This window comes from Trachemys scripta, chromosome 9 (assembly GCF_013100865.1).
Source record: "Trachemys scripta elegans isolate TJP31775 chromosome 9, CAS_Tse_1.0, whole genome shotgun sequence".
Lineage (NCBI taxonomy): Eukaryota > Metazoa > Chordata > Testudines > Emydidae > Trachemys > Trachemys scripta.
Genome location: NC_048306.1, coordinates 61,724,480 through 61,744,259, shown reverse-complemented (window position 1 = coordinate 61,744,259; position 19,780 = coordinate 61,724,480). Strand labels below are relative to the sequence as shown.

The following is a 19,780-nucleotide window of genomic DNA, read 5'->3' as shown; positions in this document are numbered from 1 at the left end:
TGTGTTATGTAATTTATGGACAGCCCCAGAGCTGAGGTGGCGAGGGCTAAAGCCAAAGAGAGCAGCAGCCCACCTAAGAACCTTGGGCATGGGCTTCCCCAGCCAGCAATCAAAACTGAAATCACTACACGGGGTCAGGAGGTAGAGGCCCCCAGCGCATCCCAGGCAGCACTGACCTATCTGCCAGAATCCTTGGGCCTCCACCCACCCAGGACTACAAACTGTGAGCGAGGAGCTGGGGAGAGGGAAGTGGCTAGAGTGTATCAACCTGAGGAGGACTGAGGTTGTGACTATAAAGGGGTGGGAATCTTATTAACTGCTAGCTTTCCCAAGTCCATGCTGTTGTCCCTCATTTCCCCCAATAACGTTATCTCTATTTTAACCCCTTGGACTCAGTGCTTGTGAGTGGGGCAGGTTTGCCATCAAGGGTGCTCAGGCTGGTATATAGTTTCCAAGGTCTCTGGGTAGGGGCTCAAGCTGGTGTTGTTTAATTCTACAGAGGGACTCCTACAAAATTTAAGCCCAGCCCTTTTTGCTGCCAACAATACCTGGAAGAAGGCTTGTGTATAGAACATGAATTGCCCAGCTGTTACTAGTGTTCCCTGCGAAGTCTCCCCACCTCTGACCCTGGTTCCCACTGAGCAGAGTGACACACAGAGGGTCTTTAATATCCTAGTTGAATTAAAATCTGCACTTGCAGCTGTGTGTCAGTGGAACTTACTCAGCAGTTTTTTCAGTTCCTACTCCTGCCAACCCAACCTATTAGCAGAAGAGCTCTGCAGAGGGCTGGCGATCCAGCTATACTGGTACAATAACACGCTCTGTGATAGAGCTGATCTGTAGGTTCCTAAAACAATAGGGTTACCATATGTCCGGATTTTCCCGGACATGTCCGGCTTTTTGGGCTCCAAATCCCCGTCCGGGGGGAAATCCCCAAAAGCCGGACATGTCCGGGAAAATCGGAGCGGGGCCGGGGGCTCCAGGGCCGGGGGCTCGGGGGACGGGCCGGCGGTGCCGGGCCGGGGGCTCGGGAGACGGGCCAGCGGTGCCATGCCGGGCCGCAGGCTCGGGGGACGGGCCGGCGGTGCCAGGTCGGGCATTCGGGGGCTGGGCCGGGGGCTCGGGGGACGGGCTAGCGGTGCCACTGCCAGGCCGGGCCGGGGGCTCGGGGGACGGGCCGGCGGTGCCAGGGGCCGGGCTGGGGACCGGCGGTGCGGTGCCGGGGGTGCTTGGCCGGGGGCCGGGCCGGGGACCGGCAGTGCTGGGCGGGCCGGGGGTGCTCGGCTGGGCCCGGGGCCGGCACCCCAGGGCCCGAGCCGACCCAGGCTGGAAATGCCGGGGGGGCCAGCCTGGGCCGCGCCTCCTCCCCCACCCACCCCCCCTTACCTGCTTCAGGCTTCCCGCGACTCAAATGTTCGCCAGAAGCAGGGGAGGGGGCGGGGACTTTGGGGAGGGGCGGAGTTGGGGCGTGGGCGGGGCTGGGGCGGGGCCCCGTGGAGTGTCCTCCTTTCGGAGGCACTAAATATGGTAACCCTATAAAACAATGTAGTGGTGAGATTAAGAAGTGGCCATGTTAAGGCCTTAGTTCCCTTCTCTTGTAAATTTGAGTAAGGAATTCTGCAAGAAGGAATGGTCTTGCCAGGAATCAGCTATACTTGCAGAAGCATTTTGTCTGCCTGTTTCAATTGCATCAGCACTAGGAAGGTTTTGCTGTAGAACTATCCCAACAAAACTGAAAGTGTAGACAAGGTCTGAAAGGAACCAAGTCATTGGGCCAAAGTCAGGCAGAATTGTGGGCTGAGCTTAATCCGTCAGCATTAAGTGATAGCGGCCCACAGAGCAGCTTACGGAGGTGCCCTGTTGCAGAAGATCTCTGGTCAGAAGGTACTTGGGGCTGTATTACCTTTGGGGAGTAAATGATGCCCATGGAGGTGGTCAGAGACATTTTTGTCAAAACATATTTTTGACAGAAAATGCCATTTTTTGTCAAAACTGAACAGTTGAGAAAAACATGTCGATTGTGACCATTTCATTTAGGGGGGGGGAAATAAACAAAGCATTCAGATGATGGTTCAACATTTTCAGAATGGAATGGTTTGATTTTTCTTTTCAAAATGACCCTTCAAAACAACATTACTTGTTTTTAGGGAAGAAACATTTTTTCAGAGTTGAAAAAGGTTGAAATCGGAATGAAACGTTTCAGCTTTATCGAAAAGAGGCGTTTCAATTGGCGCAAAAAGATTATTTTTAAATTTTGTTTGAAAATGTAAAAAAATTGCAGGAGATTAAAAAAATTCTTTTGCTTTGGAAACTTTTTCAAAATCATAATTTCCCGTGAAACAGAAAATCTGGGTCCTATCCATCTCTAGCTATATATTTCCTTCCCCCTCTCCCTTTCCCCACCACCCCTCCTGGTGCAGATTCAGTAACTGGTGAAGGATTTTCTATTTTGTCAGGAAGTGGGGGCTGGAGTGACACAGACCTTTGTGTGTGTACTCTCGTGGGCACACGTTCACACACACACCCCTTTTTCTATGTGAGAGCCGAGGGGTATGATTCCTAATAGGTCAGGCATTCAGATTTTGACTCAGAAGAGCTCAGAGCCAGACTTCCAAGTGCCCAGCACCCACAACTGTAGATAGATTTCCAAAATTGCCCAACACCCAAAGTGCAGCCTGAGTGCTGAACCTTTCTGAAAATCTGGCCCTGATTGTGGATGCTACACACTTGTAAAAATTTGTCCCTTAGCTTAGAGCGTGCCCAGAAGGGCTGGGAACAAATGCCGCCTCCCAGACACTGCTATGACATTGCACCTTAGCTGTGACCTGGAGAGCTGTGCAGTCTCTATTGACTGAGGACAAACAAGCATTTTGGTGGTGGTTCTTGCCAGCTTGATTCACATTCAAACTCTTTCTGAGATTCATCTGGTGTGAAGCTGCCAGTTGCCTGCTGATTCTATTTTGGTTTGGGTCATGTACAGACATGCTATAGAAAGGATTGCTTCTTTGCTGTCTCTACTCAAAGGAATGCAATGTCTCCTTTACAGTGTGTACATATCATACCATACTTTACCACGGGGAGGTGCCAGATGCAAAACACAACTGCCATTTTGGTCTAATTTTAGAGCTGGGGAGGAACATAAATAAGAATTGATGGTTCAAAGAGCATTGGAGGAGAAAAAAGAGGTGGATTTTCCATGATAATCCATTTTACTATTTTCTGCAAATTCAAGCCCTCCCAGTCTAAGTAGCATGAGTCACTGCTGGGGAAAGGGGGGAAGGGGAACTCCCAGGAAACAAGTTTCAGAATCTTAAAAATAGTTTTATTTTTCCACAGGTGATTCTAATAGTATCCATAAGCTTGAAACAAAATCTCTCCTAACTAAACAATATTTTTCTCTATTGCACATGTGTGTGCTGGCTTATTATTCTAGGGTTCCCAGCAGTGCTGGGTTGCTAGAATTGTTTATCTCAATCAAATTTGGTGTGTGCAAAGAATGCAGGATTGGGCCTTTAAAGGGTGATGTGTGATTGATTCATGTATTTTCTTATATGCTCTATTTGTTTCTCTTACAATATGGCTGTTTACATGTTTTATTGCCATGTGTCTAGCTATCTCTTTTAGTATGTTTTTGCATCATTACTGTTAATATTAAAAGTACAGTAAAGCTTTCAAAAAAGCAAACAAGAGAATTGATATATTAATCTCCTCCCTCACCTGACCGTCTGCTCTTGCAATGTCCCTTGAAGCTACTGAATATTGCCTGAGATATTGTTGAATTTAAGAGCATAGGCTGGGCATCTCACATACATTTCAAGGAATGTTAATGGAACAGCAGCAGAGTAGGGAGTGTGGGTGGAGGATCAGCTATGAGGCAGTTAACTTGTTTTGAGCAAAGCCAGGTACAGAGACATGGATGCTAACTTCTAAGGGCTTGATTCATTTGCAAATGTTCTGAGCCTTTGTGGTGGGGAAGGTAACCAGAACTGGCTCTGCTTATAACCTGCTGAATCAGCAAGGACTCTGCAATACAGAGAAAACTAATTTAAAGCAATTAAAGTTTTATGCTGCACCACGAAGCTTTGGAAATCTGCATGGGCAACAGATGCACAGGAAGTGTACGAATGAACTTCTCTTTTTGTTCATGGGTGAGTTCTATGGAATTATTTAACTTCCATCTGCAATCAGATGATCTCTGCAGTGACCCCCGTTGCTGCATGGGCATGGGCATGGTAGGCTTTTCAGCCTGTATTCCAAAACATTCAGATTGTTTTAAAAAATGCAGGCCAGAATCTCAGCCGGTAGAAACTGGCGAAGCGCTGCTGAAGTCAATGGAGCTATGCTTATCTATGCTAGCTGGTGACTCGGCTTTGCCTACCCAACTTTACTGCCTGAAGCCATTCCCCCATCCATCAAAAGGCTTCATATCTTTTTCTGGCCATTCAACTTTTCTTCTGCTTTCTCCTTCAAAGCCCTTCCCGGGGCTGACAGACTTGTCCATTCCTAATGTCACTCCTCGTGGACAAGGTTAGTCTACCCCTGCTGTTGGGTAGTAGCAACAGCTAAACAGCACTTAAAACTTAATAATAATAATTAATGGAGATATCCTATCCCCTAGAACTGGAAGGGACCTTGAAAGGTCATTGAATCCAGCCCCCTGCCTTCACTAGCAGGACCAAGTACTGATTTTGCCCTAGGTCCCCAAGTAGCCCCCTCAGGGATTGACCTCACAACCCTGGGTTTAGCAGGCCAATGCTCAAACCACTGAGGTATCCCTCCCCCCCACTTGGATGTTTATGGGAGCCTGCATGATCCTGCTCACCCCTCTTCTGGTCTGTCTCTGGCATTATGGGTAAAATCCTTCCCTACCCATCTAGGGGGAGCAGACATGTTGTTGCTTTAGTGCTTTTACGTGATTTTGCTGGAATGAATGTGAAGCACAATCTCTCTGCATGCAGACTGAGACGCTGGAGCTCTCAGACTCCCAAACTGAATGACACAGCCCAGGCTGCTTGCCCTCCACACACAGGGTCCCCCTATATGCTGGCTTGCACTCGGCTGTCATGGCATGGGCTTCTGACTGCACAACCAGAGCCCTGAGTGTCCTCTGCAAAAGCTGCCCTCCTGACCAGGGCAGGTTTCCTGCATCATGGCCAGCAGGAACACATATGTAATGTACTTTGCAGCACCTCTGAGCAGGAGCAAAGTGCAAGCTTGACTAGTGTTTACTGAGAACCAGATGGAGGGCTAGATGTGACCCTGTAGGAAAGCGGCAGCACATTGGCTAGCTGACTCATGAAGCAGTATGGACTGGTGTTCTGGGGGAGAAGCAGTTGCAAGCTGGTGGGGTAGATCAGCACCAGACAAGAAGTCCTCTGCTCACTGATGGGCTTTATTCTTGAGGTGCATTGATTACAAGAAGAGAGAGCAACGACAGTGGGTTTGGAATACCTAGAAAACAAGCAGCCCAGGTTATAATCCAGTTTTTAACGACTAGATGTAGTGCTCCTCCAGATTCTTAGCACCCATCCCTCTTCTGACTAGAAAGTAGTTGGCTTTCTAGACTATCCTGTATTAACAGTCACAGCTTCCCTAGGCCCTTTCCCCGCTTTCCACAGCAGTACAGAGAGCAGGATTCAGCCAGCCCATGCATTCTATTTTCCAAGAAGCTTGCAAATTGTAAGCTCTTCAGAGTAGAAAGAGTCCCTTCCTCATTTGTAGAGCATCTTGAGCAATGTTGCACCCAGCTCTGGGTGCTACCGTGTCACAAATAAATATTTTTCAAGTAGCAACCCTACTACGGGGTGTGTGTGTGTGGCACTGTATTTGAGACCTACTTCTAGATACCCTCTAGTGCTATGGGCTAAATGGACCTATCAGCTGTCTGGAGAAATGTCTGTCCCATGTTAGGAATTCTGGGGAACTGGCTGAGTGAGACCACCCCCATTATGCCTGCCAGGAGCTGGGCGCAGTTCCAGACTCTGTCCTGGATGGAAGGTGTGGGACGTGTTAATTTCTCCCGGAGGGATTGGGCTTAAAGCTCCATGGCTGTGAAGCGGAAGGTCTATGGAAACACTTTAAGCTTGATCCTGAGAGGGGCTGAGTGCCTGTATTTTCCACTGAAGCCAATGTGTCTCTCTGACCCTGAGCCCTTTGTCAGTGAGCTGAGCCCAACAGTGAGGAATATGTGGTAGAGATTATACAGTCATCAGAGACACTGAGACATGGATCTTGGTCACACTTTATACCATGCATCGAGCACAAAGGTGGGCGGGCTGGGGAGGGGGGCTTGCCCCAGCTCATCCTGCAGTCATATTCCAAGCCTCTGTCAGCAACTAAGTAATTCCTGCCTATCCGAAGAGCTCCTTTTTCTGTATAGGGCTTGTTTGTGAATGAGGGTCATTTTTCAGCTCTGAGATCACACAACGTGGTGAAAGCAGTTTTGTGTGTCTTTCTCACTTGCTGGATGACATTAGTTTTGATAAGCTACTATCTTATGGGAAATTAGTGTAAACCCCAGGGAGGCAGGATTCAAAGTTCTAACAGCCTTGCTGCAGCTGTCAAGGGTGGAACAAACAAACAAACAAAAAAACCAACCCAAAATCAAATGAGAGAGAATCCTCCGCCACCGCGGCCTCCTGTTTGGGTTTAATTCCCAGGAGGCCATGTTCCTGCTTTCTAGTCACCTTCGCAAGCTGGTTCAACTAGCTCACAGAATTGGGCAATATTTTTAATCACTATAATCCAAGATGGTAATAGTTAAAAGGCAACAGAAAGTCACGACTTTACAGCGGAGACCTGCATCCTGTGGGTGCTTGCTGGAAAAGGCTATGTTAAGAGTTAAGCAATTAATATCCTAGGCTGAAGTAGTAGCAAGGTCGGGGAGGGGGGGGGAAGGAAGGAAAGGGGGAAGAGAGCACTTGTGTGCAACGAAACATGGTGCTCTGATATGGGTTGCACTTCACGAACCCCTGGACAAATTGGCAATGGGAGATGGGCTGGGAATTTACCATAAATCAAATGCAGTGCAGCTCTGGGAGGTGAAAAAAATGTCTGGGCTAAGCCTGTCTTTCAACACATTGCACAAGAGCACACATCTATCAAAGGTGCTGTGAAGTAAAGATGGTTCTTCCGAGTGGCCTCTGCATATTCATGCTTGTGGGGCCACCCCCCTTCTCACGGAGTATGGAACTATTCAGAGAACCAGGCCCACAGGGATTGTGTGACAGGTCCATCATGGCACTGAACTTTCACAGTGGAGAAGCAGCCACAGCTCACCTGAAGCTTCCATCCTTTCTGGTCTGCTGGCTGTGGGCTGACCTACAGTCCATACCCTGAGAGATTTTTCTGGTTTGTGATCGAACACTCCCTGTTGAACTGTTGGTCTGGTTTCAAATTTTATTTAGCTAAGATAGTTCCTGTGCTGTTTAGATTCCGAGCCTGTCACTGTCTTGGTTCTGGGGCATCATGTCTCACCCAAAAGGCCCAGAGAAAAAGCCCAGATTTTCATGGTGTATCTCATGTCCCCCCGTCTTCTCAAGAGTTGGTGGCACATACCATTAAATTGTTTGCAGAGCTGATGTGGCTGTGGGGAAATAGTGTGGTCTAGTAGTTAAGAGCATTGAGAGACAGGAGACCTAGTTCTGGTCCTAACTCTATCCCTGACTTTCCAGACGACTTTGGCTGAATCATTACCTTGCTCTGTGCCTTAATTTCCCTGTCTGTGAGATGAGGATGATGGTTTTATTCATCTTTGAAATCTACTGATGAAACTAGACAAGTGCAAAGTATTATTAATGTAGATAGGACTAAAGAAAGAGGTTAGGTAGGTCTTAAAAAATCTTCATTGACAGGCTTTAGCCTACTCTGAATCATCTCTACTCCCCCTTTTCTCCTCTAGCAATTGCTTCCTCTAAGTCGCTTCATGAATACTTACCATTGGTGCTGTTAGAGCCCTCTCTGCTATTCCTTCAGTCTAGATCCACTTTCCTCTCTCTGCCGCATCAATTCTCCACCTCATGTATGATTTCACATTTTCTGTTCCACTCTTATCTATGCCCCTTTAATTCTGACTCCATCTGCTGCCATGTGATTTAATTGGGTAATGTCTTATGTATAGTAAGGTCAAATGATTGGAGATGTATTGTTCATGGAAGACCCTATAGAAAATAAAACTGGATTCTATGGTTGGGAGTCTTTGCACTGTATAAGTACCTATCATGGAGTACAATGATGAGGGGATAGTGTTGTTTAAACTAAGCACCTATAGGAAAGATGTGAGTTAAATATACTGAGGAACAATTTCCTGGCATTTGCAATTCTCTGCCCCAAATAAATCCATGTTGCTGAAGTTCAAGGATAGAAGACAATTATTTGGATTGTTATGGGGATCTCATAAATGTAACCATAGTCTTTTATGCTCATGTGCACAGAGCTGAACTGATTGTTAAATTAAAAAGTGTTTTTCTGCTTTCCCTCATGGCATTTTGGAAGGGGTGAGTTCTGCCTGTCTGTTTTAGGTGCTTATATGTCTCCCATCTTTGAAATATCTGAGCACCTCCCAAGTATTTAAAAATAGAAACAAGTTTCTCTCCTTCCTTTGCAGCCCATAAGAGTGCGAGAAATAGCTTGATTAGTTTAGGGTGTGTGTGTAACTGGCTGTGTTCTGTGTCTGTTGAGGGAAGGCTAAGCCAAAGAACTGATTTCTGCATGCAGTTGTGAGTAGAGCTGAGCAAAATTGTTTTTTTGTTTGTTGGTTTTTATTCCATAGCAGAACAGAAAAATGAAAAAAAAAAAAAAAAAATTGTTTCAGGTTGATCCAAAACCAGTTTTTGGTGTGTTGTAATCTTTTTGTTGGTTTAAAAGAAATCTAGCTAAATTTTGAAACAAAATGTTTCAATATGAAAAGCTGAAACATTTTATTTTAAAAATGTCAACATAAATGTTTTAACTTAAAAAAATAATTATTTTTTGGCTGGAACTATTTGCCAAATTCAACCCAAATTCACAAAGTTTGTTGACCTAAAACTGCATTTTTTGATGAATAGATGAGTTGTCCAGAAATTTTTGCCCAGTGCCAGTTGTGAGTGCAGTCATTCTAGGAAGGGTTACTGCTTCAGAGGCATTTTCAAGTCCATGGCTCTGTATTCCACCCAACCAAATTCCTGGGAACAAAAGGGGATGAGCTTTAGTGGACCTTTAGTGCTTTTTGTCTTGTATTTCTCGGCTTCTGTGGGGCTTACTTCAGTTTTACCATCTTTCAGGTGAAAACCACCTTCCCCTATAGCAGCTTGCTGGGGAACCCAGATGCAGTTACTTTCAACAGGCCACACTTCATTCCCATGAGCAGCCCTGGGCCCTAAATGATTTGAGTTCCACCTGCCTGAGAGACTGTCTCTATCTTTGTGGATACTGTGACACTCGCAGCCATTTGAGGCACATGAGCTAAGACCCCCTAATAAAACTTAGGGGGCAGGTGGCACCATGACCTCTGTGAGGGGTCCATGGTTCTGGAACTTGCTTCCCACCTTTGTTCACCAGAACTCAGATTTGATTCCTTTAAATGCTGCCAAGTACTTTGGCTTTCCCAGGCTTTTCCTGCTGGTGAGGAGACTGAGATAAGAAGGTCCTGGTTGATTCTGTAAAGGAAGGCAATATGGAAGTCATGCTGGGATTGTGGGAAAGTCTGGGTCTGAGAAGGCTTGTTTAAAGCTTTATTTAATATAATAGACTAAATTCTATACTTTTAAATACGTATAGGGTATGGAGAGCTTGTGAGACTGCTGTGAAAGTCTGTATAAATGAATAATAAAAGGGAAAAGGTTAGCACTTTATTAGGTTGCTACTAAGTCACTAAAATGGCATTTTATAGCATTTGTGAAGAGGTAACAAGCTGAGTTCCTGGAGTTCCCCCACTGTAAAGAATTTTACAACTGTATCGTTTAGCCCTGTAGTGGGGAGAGGATGTATGTGTGCGCACACATGTGGAATGGGGATGGTAAAACGGAGTGCTGTCATGACAAACCATAGGAAAAGTAAAATTATGCTCTTATTAAAATACCAAGTGAGATCTGTGAGGTGGGTCCCCTCAGAGTTCTTTCTGACTAATGCTCATCTCGGGTGAGGGGACTCAAGGAAGTGGAGGGTATGGCCTCCAAAATGCATGGCTCTCAGGAATCCACTGGGAAAGGCAGAGCTAACTGTGCCGTAGGGTTGCTTCTCCTTGGTATTGCCCGTCCCCCGCACAACATCTCTCCATTAAGAACTGGGCTGTCACTTGCTCCCCTCATCACATGGGAGTCGCTAGGAATAGCTCCTGTATGGGCATCCACTTGGCAGTGAGGGGAGCATGATACTGGTAACAGCTGCTCGCTAGTGTGTCGAGTTCCCAGCAGGGCCAGTGCAAGGAAGTTTTGCACCCTAGGCGAAACTTCCACCGTGTGCCCCCCCCCCGGCCCTGCAGCAGCTCCCCGCCCTGAGGCGCCCCCCCCCACGGCAACTCCCTCCCCAGGGAGCCGTGCAGCAGCTCCCCACCCCAGCTCACCTCTGCTCTGCCTCCTCCCCGAGCACGTCGCCCCCGCTCTAATTCTCCTCCCCTCCAAGGCTTGTGGCGCCAAACAGCTGATTGGCGCTGCAAGCCTGGGAGGCAGCAGAAGTGGAGCGGCGACCGCGCGCTTGGGGAGGGGGCATAGGAACGCTGTAAAAAAAATTGGGGGCACTGCTTTTTGGCGCTCCCAAATCTTGGTGCCCTAGGCAACAGTCTAGTTTGCCTAAATGGTAGCACCGGCCCTGGTTCCCAGAATCATGGAGCTCTGACCCCCGGCGTGGAGGGTTCCATTCCACAGACTACCAAGAAGACAGAGGAACAGGCACTGCCCCCAACTGTCTCTTACAGGTGTTTGGGCAATTCATCAAGTAAATACCAGGAAAGTTCCCCAATCTTGTAAGGTCACTCCAAGCTCCCACAACATTTTCAGACACTTGAATTTCTGTGGCTCGGTTGCTGTGGGCTATAAAGCATGGCCACCTGGTCATGGTAGAATTCCAGTGCAGGACATTTTGTTGGGTCATGTTTGTCATGCCACATTTGGCTAAGCCATTCTAATTGTCCCAGACATTTTTTCACACTACAGGATATACACTGAGATTCATTATACCCAACTCCAGGCTTCACACAAACCACTGGAGAAATCACATCATGATGAATAGTCATGTTCTGATAAGTCCAGGACCAAATTTCACAGACAAAATGTCATGTTTCACTTGGAGATGGTTCAAGGCTAAGCCTGGCTCTCACCATGAGTAGACTGACAACGTAAGTGAAATGTGGAGAGTGTACAGATGCAGGACTAGCTTATGCTCATATATTATCAGTGTTTATGGGATAGCTCAGAATGCAGGAACAGACTTTGGTTTAGGTCCCAAAAGCAGCGTTGTTTCTATTAAGCCAAAAGACTAAAAATGAAATGACTATGAACTTATAATGGGAGATATATGTATGTGTGCAGCTATACAGTGAACAAAAGCTATTTTTTAAATGTTAGCCTCCTTCCCCCAAATTAGGCATGATGGTTAAATGTTCAAAATCGGCCCCTTCATTTGTGCACCAGTAGTTATTGTTTTACAAGTCCAATCACTTGTGACTGCAGAGGATTTAGATGTCTCACTATTTGGCTTGTAGAAGTGGTCAGGTTGGTGTGTGTCTATGTTCTATTCTTTGCAAGAATTTGCATATGCAAAATTATGGGTGCAAAATATGGAGGATGAAAATTTGGCTTTTAACTAGTTTGTTCGTTTTATGTTTTTGGCCAAAGCAGGGCCCAGCAGGAGATAGAATCTTGTAGTGTCTTTCAGCCTCGCCTGTTCCAGCCCATTAAAGTGGAGCTTGGACTGGTTGTACTGGCGATACCATCTGGCCATTCCTGGCCAGAAAGATGGCTGTTCCCATGTGAAGTTGTGACAGGGTTGGGACTCATCACCCAGTGCCTTCTGCTGGTTGTCTCCGGGAGTTAGCTCAGTCCAGTGGAGTGCCTTCTCCTGGTGGTGTCCCACCCATTGTCTCACCCTTGGTTGGTTTCTGAGTCTGCATCGCCCACCAGCTCGCGGTATCCTCTTCCGGACCACTGCCCTCCGGCAGTGTCCCTTAGTCCATCCACACCCCCTTCCGGGGGGCGGGGGCAGGGGGAGATGATCAGCAGTCTTCCTACACCCCAGCCACCATGTCCAACCACACCCCCAAAGTCTAATCCCTCTTGTCAGGGATCTGGCATAGTCTATGAGGGCCGCTCCCTATGGCTGGGTGTACTGCAAGGGTGGAAGGGCGGGGAGACCCAGGCCTGCCCTCTACTCTGGATACACTTCCCTGGGCCGCTTTCCCTACAGTCCCTTGCACCCATTAGGCCCTTCCCTTCAGGGCCTGCAACCTGGCAGGCTATGGGCTAGAGCTCCATTCTGCTCCCCAAGCCTGGCCAGCACTGCGCTGTCCAGGTGCTAGTCTCCCAGCTCTGGAGACAGACCTTCCCCTGTCAAAGGCCTGGGACAGACTGCCTCTCCTCTCCCTGAGCAGCCTTTTTATATGGCTGAGCCTGGCCCTGATTGGCTCCCAATAAGCCCTTCTCTAATTGGCTGCCTGGCTGCGCAGGCACACTGGTCTGCTGAAGCCCACACTCTCAGTGAGTGGGGGCAGTCGCCCCACTACAGAAGCCTTGAGAGTATGAAGTGAAAGAAAATATGGGATCATAAGGCCTCCTAGAGGGTTGAATATGTGTATGTTTTGAGACTAGACAGTATAGTAGGATGCATGCAGGGTCATGGGTTCAGTGCTATACATGTACCTCCTGGGTAATTGTTAAAGGATCTGATCTTGTTCCCTTTGAAGGCAATGCAATTGACTTCAGTGCAAGCTGGACTGGGCCCACTGATCATTTTGATAGGAAAGGGTTAAGGCAGACCAGAGGAGCTGATTAGCCTATTAGGCAGCAAGCTGGAGGGAATTAAGACTGTGAAAGAAGTCTTAATTAGAAGAAGCTCACCTGTGCAGGAACAGGCAGGGCCTATATAAGCCAGGAAGCTGACAAAAGAGGGGGCTGCTGGAGAGGCTGCAGGCTCGCCTTGGGAGGAAGGAGCGGTGAAGCTGGCAGAGCCAGAAGGCTAGGAAAGGGTGGAACAGGCCTTGGCTGCTGATTAGAGGTCTGTGAGCTGGAATCCGGAGAACAGGGAGGGCCCGGGTTCCCCAGCCAGCCACTGGGGAGGTGGCACCAGTGGGGCAGTGAATAGGAAGACTGTCTGGGAGACGAGACTTTCTCCCTCAGAAGGGGAAACCATACTAATGACTTAGCTGAAGGGTCCGCAGATCCAAATAATGTGGCCAGGAGGATGTGCCATCCCTGTGAAGAGTGGATCAACCTGTCACAATCCTACAGGATTGCTACCTGTTTGGATTTGTCCTGCTGCACCCAAAGCATTGCATAAATATGTGATGACATTGCCTTACAGCTAGATGGGTCTGGACCAAACCCCAGCTTCAAACACCCACAGGAACAGCTGCATAGGAAAGTCTGAATCCAGACCCAAACTTAGCAGCTGGTGCCTATCTTTAAGGTGCAGTCACAAAAGCCCTCCTATTCAGGACCGCACTTCAGCACATGCTTAGATCTCATTTAAATCAATGGGGCATAAGCTCATGCCTAAAGTTAAGCACATGTCTTAGTGCTGTCCTGAATTTAGGCCTAAAATGAGCCAAACTAAAACCTTGGCTCTGAAAACTCCCAAACTTTAGGAAAATTTGGATCCAAACTGTGGCTGAGTCTCATCTTGAAACACAATATTGCAATGTAACCTCACTCTTGCTGTAATGAAATAGCACCATGTTGGGGCACAACAAGCAGCATAAATCCACGACATGCCATCAGAACTCTGCACGCACTCAGGGGATTCTTTATTAACCTAAATCAGCTTGTGACTGTACTTTATCTGACAGGCTTAATCAGTATCTTACAGGATGTGGGATATATGTGTCAAAATAGGGCATCTCCATCGAAATATGAGGTAGATGGAAACATTGATATTGATGGCTTAGCGCCAGTGGAGCTGCACTGTTGCTGGCTGCTGTAATATGGGCACTAATTTTTCTAGCATAGGCACCCACTGTGTGATCTTGAACAAGTCACTTAACCTTTCTGAGCCTTAGTTCCCCATGTGTAAAATGGGGATAAGAGTACGCAATACACTTTGGGATCCTCAGCTGAAAGGGCTAGATATGTATAAAGTAGATGATTAATACTGTTGTTATAATATATTAAGCTTGATAAAATTAAATTATTTGAAATAAACGTAGAATCATTTTGCTACACAAATATACACCTTTATGTGGGCAAACTATTGCAAATCATTTGTCTTCCTTTAAGGAACATCCCCTTTATTGCAAATGAGTATCCTGCAAGAGATTCTTCTAGCTCCAGTTCTCTTTGGGTTTCAGTCTGCCAAGTTTTCCACTCCTACTTCCTATTTAAAAAAATATATTTCTCTCTCCTGTTGCTAATCTTTTTCAGTTACAATAACCTTAGGTGTTACTCATAACAGTAGTGGATATACAATTTTCAGATAAAAGTGTGATTTTTTTTTTAAATTGATAGTATCTAAACCTATTATCAATATTTTCATGACATTAGAATAGTTTAAATAATATTTTTACTTTAAATATCCCAGTGATATCAGAAAGTGAAACTGACTTGAAACAAAAGGGAAACTGACCAGCTTTGACCCTGATCCTGTATATGCATCTGCTAGCATGGATACCTACACCACATGGAGCCCCTGGGACTTGACACCAAGGGACTGCAGTAGTGGATCTTGATGCAGCCTTAGTCCAAACTCTCTGAAATGTACAAATATATATAATAAGCTGTACAGATGCTTAATATTCTTTCACTTCTAATAACTTGGGGTGGTATTAGTAATAATAGTAAGGAATTTTTATTGCCTATGTGAATTTTATATTGATATTGTCTCTGCTGGGTGAATGGACCTGCTCTAATTCCCATTCTACTCAGTTGGAGTCTTTCCATTGACTTCAGTGGGAGCTGGACTGGGTCATGTTATCTATATTGCTAGCCATTGGTGAGGTTATCTTTCGTCTGGAAGGCTTGTTCCAGAATGGAGAAACAATGACAAGTCATAAATTTAGGCCACTGATAGTTTTGTACAATTCAGTGTTTCTAAAGGAGTTGCTTCAGAAACCACAGTTTCAGCGTTGTGCCTGCATTCGATAATGGGCCCTCTTTTCATGTAAGCCAGTTGTTACTCCTGCCATCCCTGTGCTACCATTTCTAATGGCTTTTCAAGAGAGCTGGATAAAAGGGGAGAGCTTCACAGAGATGCTAAAACCCAAGGTGATGACTTTCACTCTTTCGACACATCATCAAACAGATCAGTCTGCATAATTAGTCCCCTGTTGGGGAGGGGCTGTCATTAATTAGTATGCAGAGTGTTTGTTTAAGAGATCCCTTGCTCTTTTAACTGTAAAGAAGTTTTAACTGCCTTTGACTTGAAAAACTGTGACCAAATGTTGTCTACAAGTTTAGCAGATTCCTCCCAGACTTATTGGTAGGATTTGCAGGGAATCTTACCTTCTGGTCTTTATATCCTGTCTGGAATTCACTCAACCTAAAGAAGTTGTCAAGGTTGATGGGCCCAACATCTGACCTTTTTATAATCTCATATATTAACAAGATTCATTTAATTCTTCAGATTTGAGTGGGTGTGCAGCTGGCTGCTTTCTCTTTAAAACAAAAAGTACAACAAAAACTAACAGCCAAGCACCTAGGAACAACCTTACAAGAACAGATCATTGTGCATGCCCAATGGAGAGAAGAAAAGTAGACAGGGAAATTTCAGTGTTGAACTTTCAAATACTTATTTATACTTAAAAAAAATATGTAGCTACAAAGCACCAGACAACATATTTTTGTTATTAAACAGAAGCCACTATCGACTTGGCTCTTTATAAAAAACTAAGTCTCTTCAAATGGGCATGTTATAGCCTAGTTTTAACAGGTAATACAGAGAACACCAATTAAATGTATATTAATATTAAAAAATTCAAAACCAAGTTTTTAGAATGAATGTAGCATTTCCAGAAGGCTAGAGCTGAATTCTCCTTTCTGTTACTTCCACTGCTCTGGAGTAATGAGTGTACCCTGTCCTCTTTACTTCAAGGACACGATCTCAGTAGCTTACGTGAGATCTGAAAGAAATGTCGGCAGAAACCAAAATGCAAAAGATAGTATTTTCTCAGTTCTCTTTTTATTAATTAGATGTTAATTCTTTTAATAACATAAGAAAGTTATATAATTAATGTACAGTAAAAGCCCAAGAGAGGTTCTATACAATAATTTATATGTATTAAATAAATACAAAATAATAGCAGCCTTCTATAATGCAGGCTACGTATAGGTTTACTTCGGCTTGAAGTACCCTGGTCTTTAGTACACCTACAGGAACAGATTTGCTCCACAGGTGTTTTAAAGAGGCATATCTATAAGATACATATAGAAGTGTCTAAGATTAGAAGGGGAAATATAAAATACATTTTACCATGGTCTCCACATATCTAATGATCCCATATTAGGGTTATTATGAGAAAAATTTGGCCGCAGGATCTGGCTGGAAGGTGGCACATCAGGCTGACTAAAGAGAGATAGTGATTGTGGTTGAAATGAATTTTTCAAAGCTTGTTTTTCCTCCACAGGATAGAACCTGTCCTGAGCTGGACTTGACCCTGAGGTATTCCCCTTATTGCAGATAGGGGATTTCTGCACTGCGTGAGACTGGTGAGCAGGAGGCAAGGACCTTAAGGCTGCTTTGCAGGTCTCCTCGCTGGATCTGGGTAAGGATTTCAGGAGATGATTTAATAATCGTGCCCCAAGAGTCTTGTCCATCCATTCACAGGTCAGGAGAAGGTTGTGAACCTCATGCATACACTGAATATATCCAGTGCTGTACCTCTGCTGAGCTTCGAGACCCACTTTGGAATCTGCTGCATTAGAACAGGAGATAATTCAAGTCATTTAAGTGCACAGGGCTTGCTGTACATTATGTTTGACTAAACAAGCATTCAAAAAGTTCATAATATATTGCCTCTTCTGGAAAAGTCCTATAGAACTTAACTGAGAATGATAGCCTTGGTCACTATATAACAGCTAGGGCTTGAAACCATCCTGTGTGATTCCATAACAGGGTTAGCATTCTAGCTTGGATTCTATAGGATGGTTTAAAAATTCTACAGAAAGAATATAACTCTCTCTTGAATTCTATAGGTTTTAAATTAAATTGCTATGAAGCCCTATTGATTAAATCCCTAATCAATTCTTTTGCGCTTTTCCATAAGGATCATTATGGTTGAAAAAATAAAATCAAGCAATAAAAAGTTTGTCGCAACTTCATTTAATAAAGGAGGATACCTCAATTCTGATTTAATTGCTGTTATAAATTGTGGCGCAAGGCTAAAACGAAAGAGAACATTGTTGGGGGGAAAAACCTTAACCCATCTACTGAAAGGCATTGGCTTTAGATCCCCCTCTAGTGGCAAAGAGTAGAAACTAGAAGATATGCTGGTAATAGACGTAGGTGTCATCAGGTTTTAAAGAGATTTTTGCAAAAAACATTACTTGATTAAAAATGCAGCTCACCCCTCAAGATTGAAAATAAATTCCACATCTGAAATGAAGTGAATGAAAGAAAAATGCAAAAACAAGAAACTCACCCATGATCTTGTTGTTTTGGATATTCTGGAGATGCTTTACTGTCATTTCAAGGATATCTGCTTTTTCAAGTTTAGACTGCTATTTTAAAAAAAAAAAAAAAGGTAAGTAGGTCAGTAAAGAAGAAATGTTTTGTATGATGCTGGGCTTGGTTTTTTTTTAGAAAATGAAAGGGCGGGGGAGACAAGAAAAATTCAACACTTACGTCCAAACAAAATGCACCAACAACTGCTTCCTTCAGTTGCTCCAAGCAGTTGTTAATCCTTTCCCTTCGCTTTCGCTCAATCAGAGGCTTTCTTAACTGAAAGGAAGATATTAAAAAAGAAAATAGGATTTACGAGGCGGAATGTCAAGGTTTTATCACAATACAATCTGCTCCCACTGCACTCACTGGCAGAACTCCCATTGTGGACAGCGTCAGGGACAGATTGGGCCCCTCATTTTTAATCCTTAAGAGCCACATTCTGCCTGTGGCATCAGAGGATCCAAGGGTGATGTGGTACAAAGTAGGAAACATTGTATGCTCTATAATCTCATTACCACTCTGCCAGTTTAGCGCTTTCTTACATATATTAAGCTTCAGTCTGTTCTCCTTAAACTGAAGTCAGCAGAGATACACCAATTTAAAACCAGTGTAAAGTGAGAGGAAAATGCAGCCCAGAATGTTAAAAACACCCTGTAAACTCCTTTATAATCAAAGGAATTATTTTTGGTCTATCATTTTTGCAATTGTGAAGCACCATCTACAGTGAGTGTTGTCTAAATAATAGTCCACACACTTATGTGCAGTATCCATACCCCACACATGTCAGGGTAGGTGTAAATCTGTACATAAAATGACCTACCTTCCTTTCCTCTTTGGTGTTGGAAAGTTTCTGCACATTGCTGGCCATAGCCGTGGCAGTCATTATAATCCAGCTTGTCTGCCCCTAAATGCTGGAAAGCAAGGGGGAAAGAAAGCACTTGGGTAACCGGCTGTTCCTTTTTCAGAAGGGTTCTTTGCTTCTCTTGCCTCTCCTCTGTAAGGCTGCCTGTATTTATAGCCCAGAATTAACATGTGAATAAGGGCATTCCTTGGCTGGACCTCTTTTCCCACATGAGGGGTCGAGACCAGAGGCTTGTGGCCATCAATCAAGGCTGACAGGTCACTGCTTCTTTTCAATGGCCAACTTGCCCCCCCAAACAGCGACAGATGTCCTGCCTACAAAGCTTTGCTTTGCAGAAAGCTTTTGTTAAGAAGAAGAGACTCAAAATGGGAGTACTGAGCAGATCACATGGCTCCTTGCTCAATTTACACAGATTCCCAGGGAGCAACAATAGGCTGTAACCGGTTGAGTTACACCTGGGAGAATTTCTTCTAAGTTTCTGGGCTTTTTTAATAAATTTTATTATCATATTGAACTGATTCCACTTTTTACTTGCAAGATATGAACCCCTCCTACTTAAAATCCAAATGAAGGCTTTGAAACACAAAACAGTCTCCACTGTTAGAAATAATAATGTGATCCAGTGGTTATTTTATGTCTCTCACAAATATCATAACAAGGCATCATTACCTTAAAGTCCACTGACAATAAATTGTTATGGAAACTGTGCATTTACATATATGAAAATCCCTCATGGAAGAGTCCTGCATTATTTAATATGGGTGAAACCAATGGCATTCAAGAGAAGTGTAATCCAGCTGTATAAAAGTATTATAAAAAGTTTATAGAACAGAAAATAACCCTTTCTATTTTTGTAATCATCCTATAGAATTTAATATTTCAACTATCTATAGACCTTTGTTGCTTTTCTGCAGAACTGTTTGGGTTTCATGCCTATTACATTCCACAGGACTTTTCCATAAGGGTATCTTTTCTGACTACACTATTGAAAATGTTTTTTTCGTCCTCTGAAATACTAATGCAAAAGCATGTGGCTGTTTAAGGAACACTTAGACATATCTCCTCACTATGTGTTTATATTTTACCTTTATACTTTTTTTTTAAGGAAAATCTCAGGGGGGTTTCATGAACAAG

At 44.6% G+C, this 19,780-nt stretch overlaps 1 protein-coding gene across 1 annotated transcript; it reads right to left on the bottom strand.

Annotated features, from left to right (window-relative positions):
* Positions 1-16,282: 16,282 nt before the first annotated feature.
* On the bottom strand, positions 16,283-18,821 carry LOC117883113 (transcription cofactor HES-6-like). The gene is made up of 4 exons (XM_034782118.1): positions 18,605-18,821; positions 17,965-18,060; positions 17,762-17,840; positions 16,283-17,035 (listed from the first exon to the last, which is right to left on the bottom strand). Exons 1-4 carry the CDS (start codon positions 18,665-18,667, stop codon positions 16,590-16,592), a joined length of 684 nt encoding a protein of 227 aa, XP_034638009.1. The 5' UTR covers positions 18,668-18,821; the 3' UTR covers positions 16,283-16,589.
* Positions 18,822-19,780: the final 959 nt, after the last annotated feature.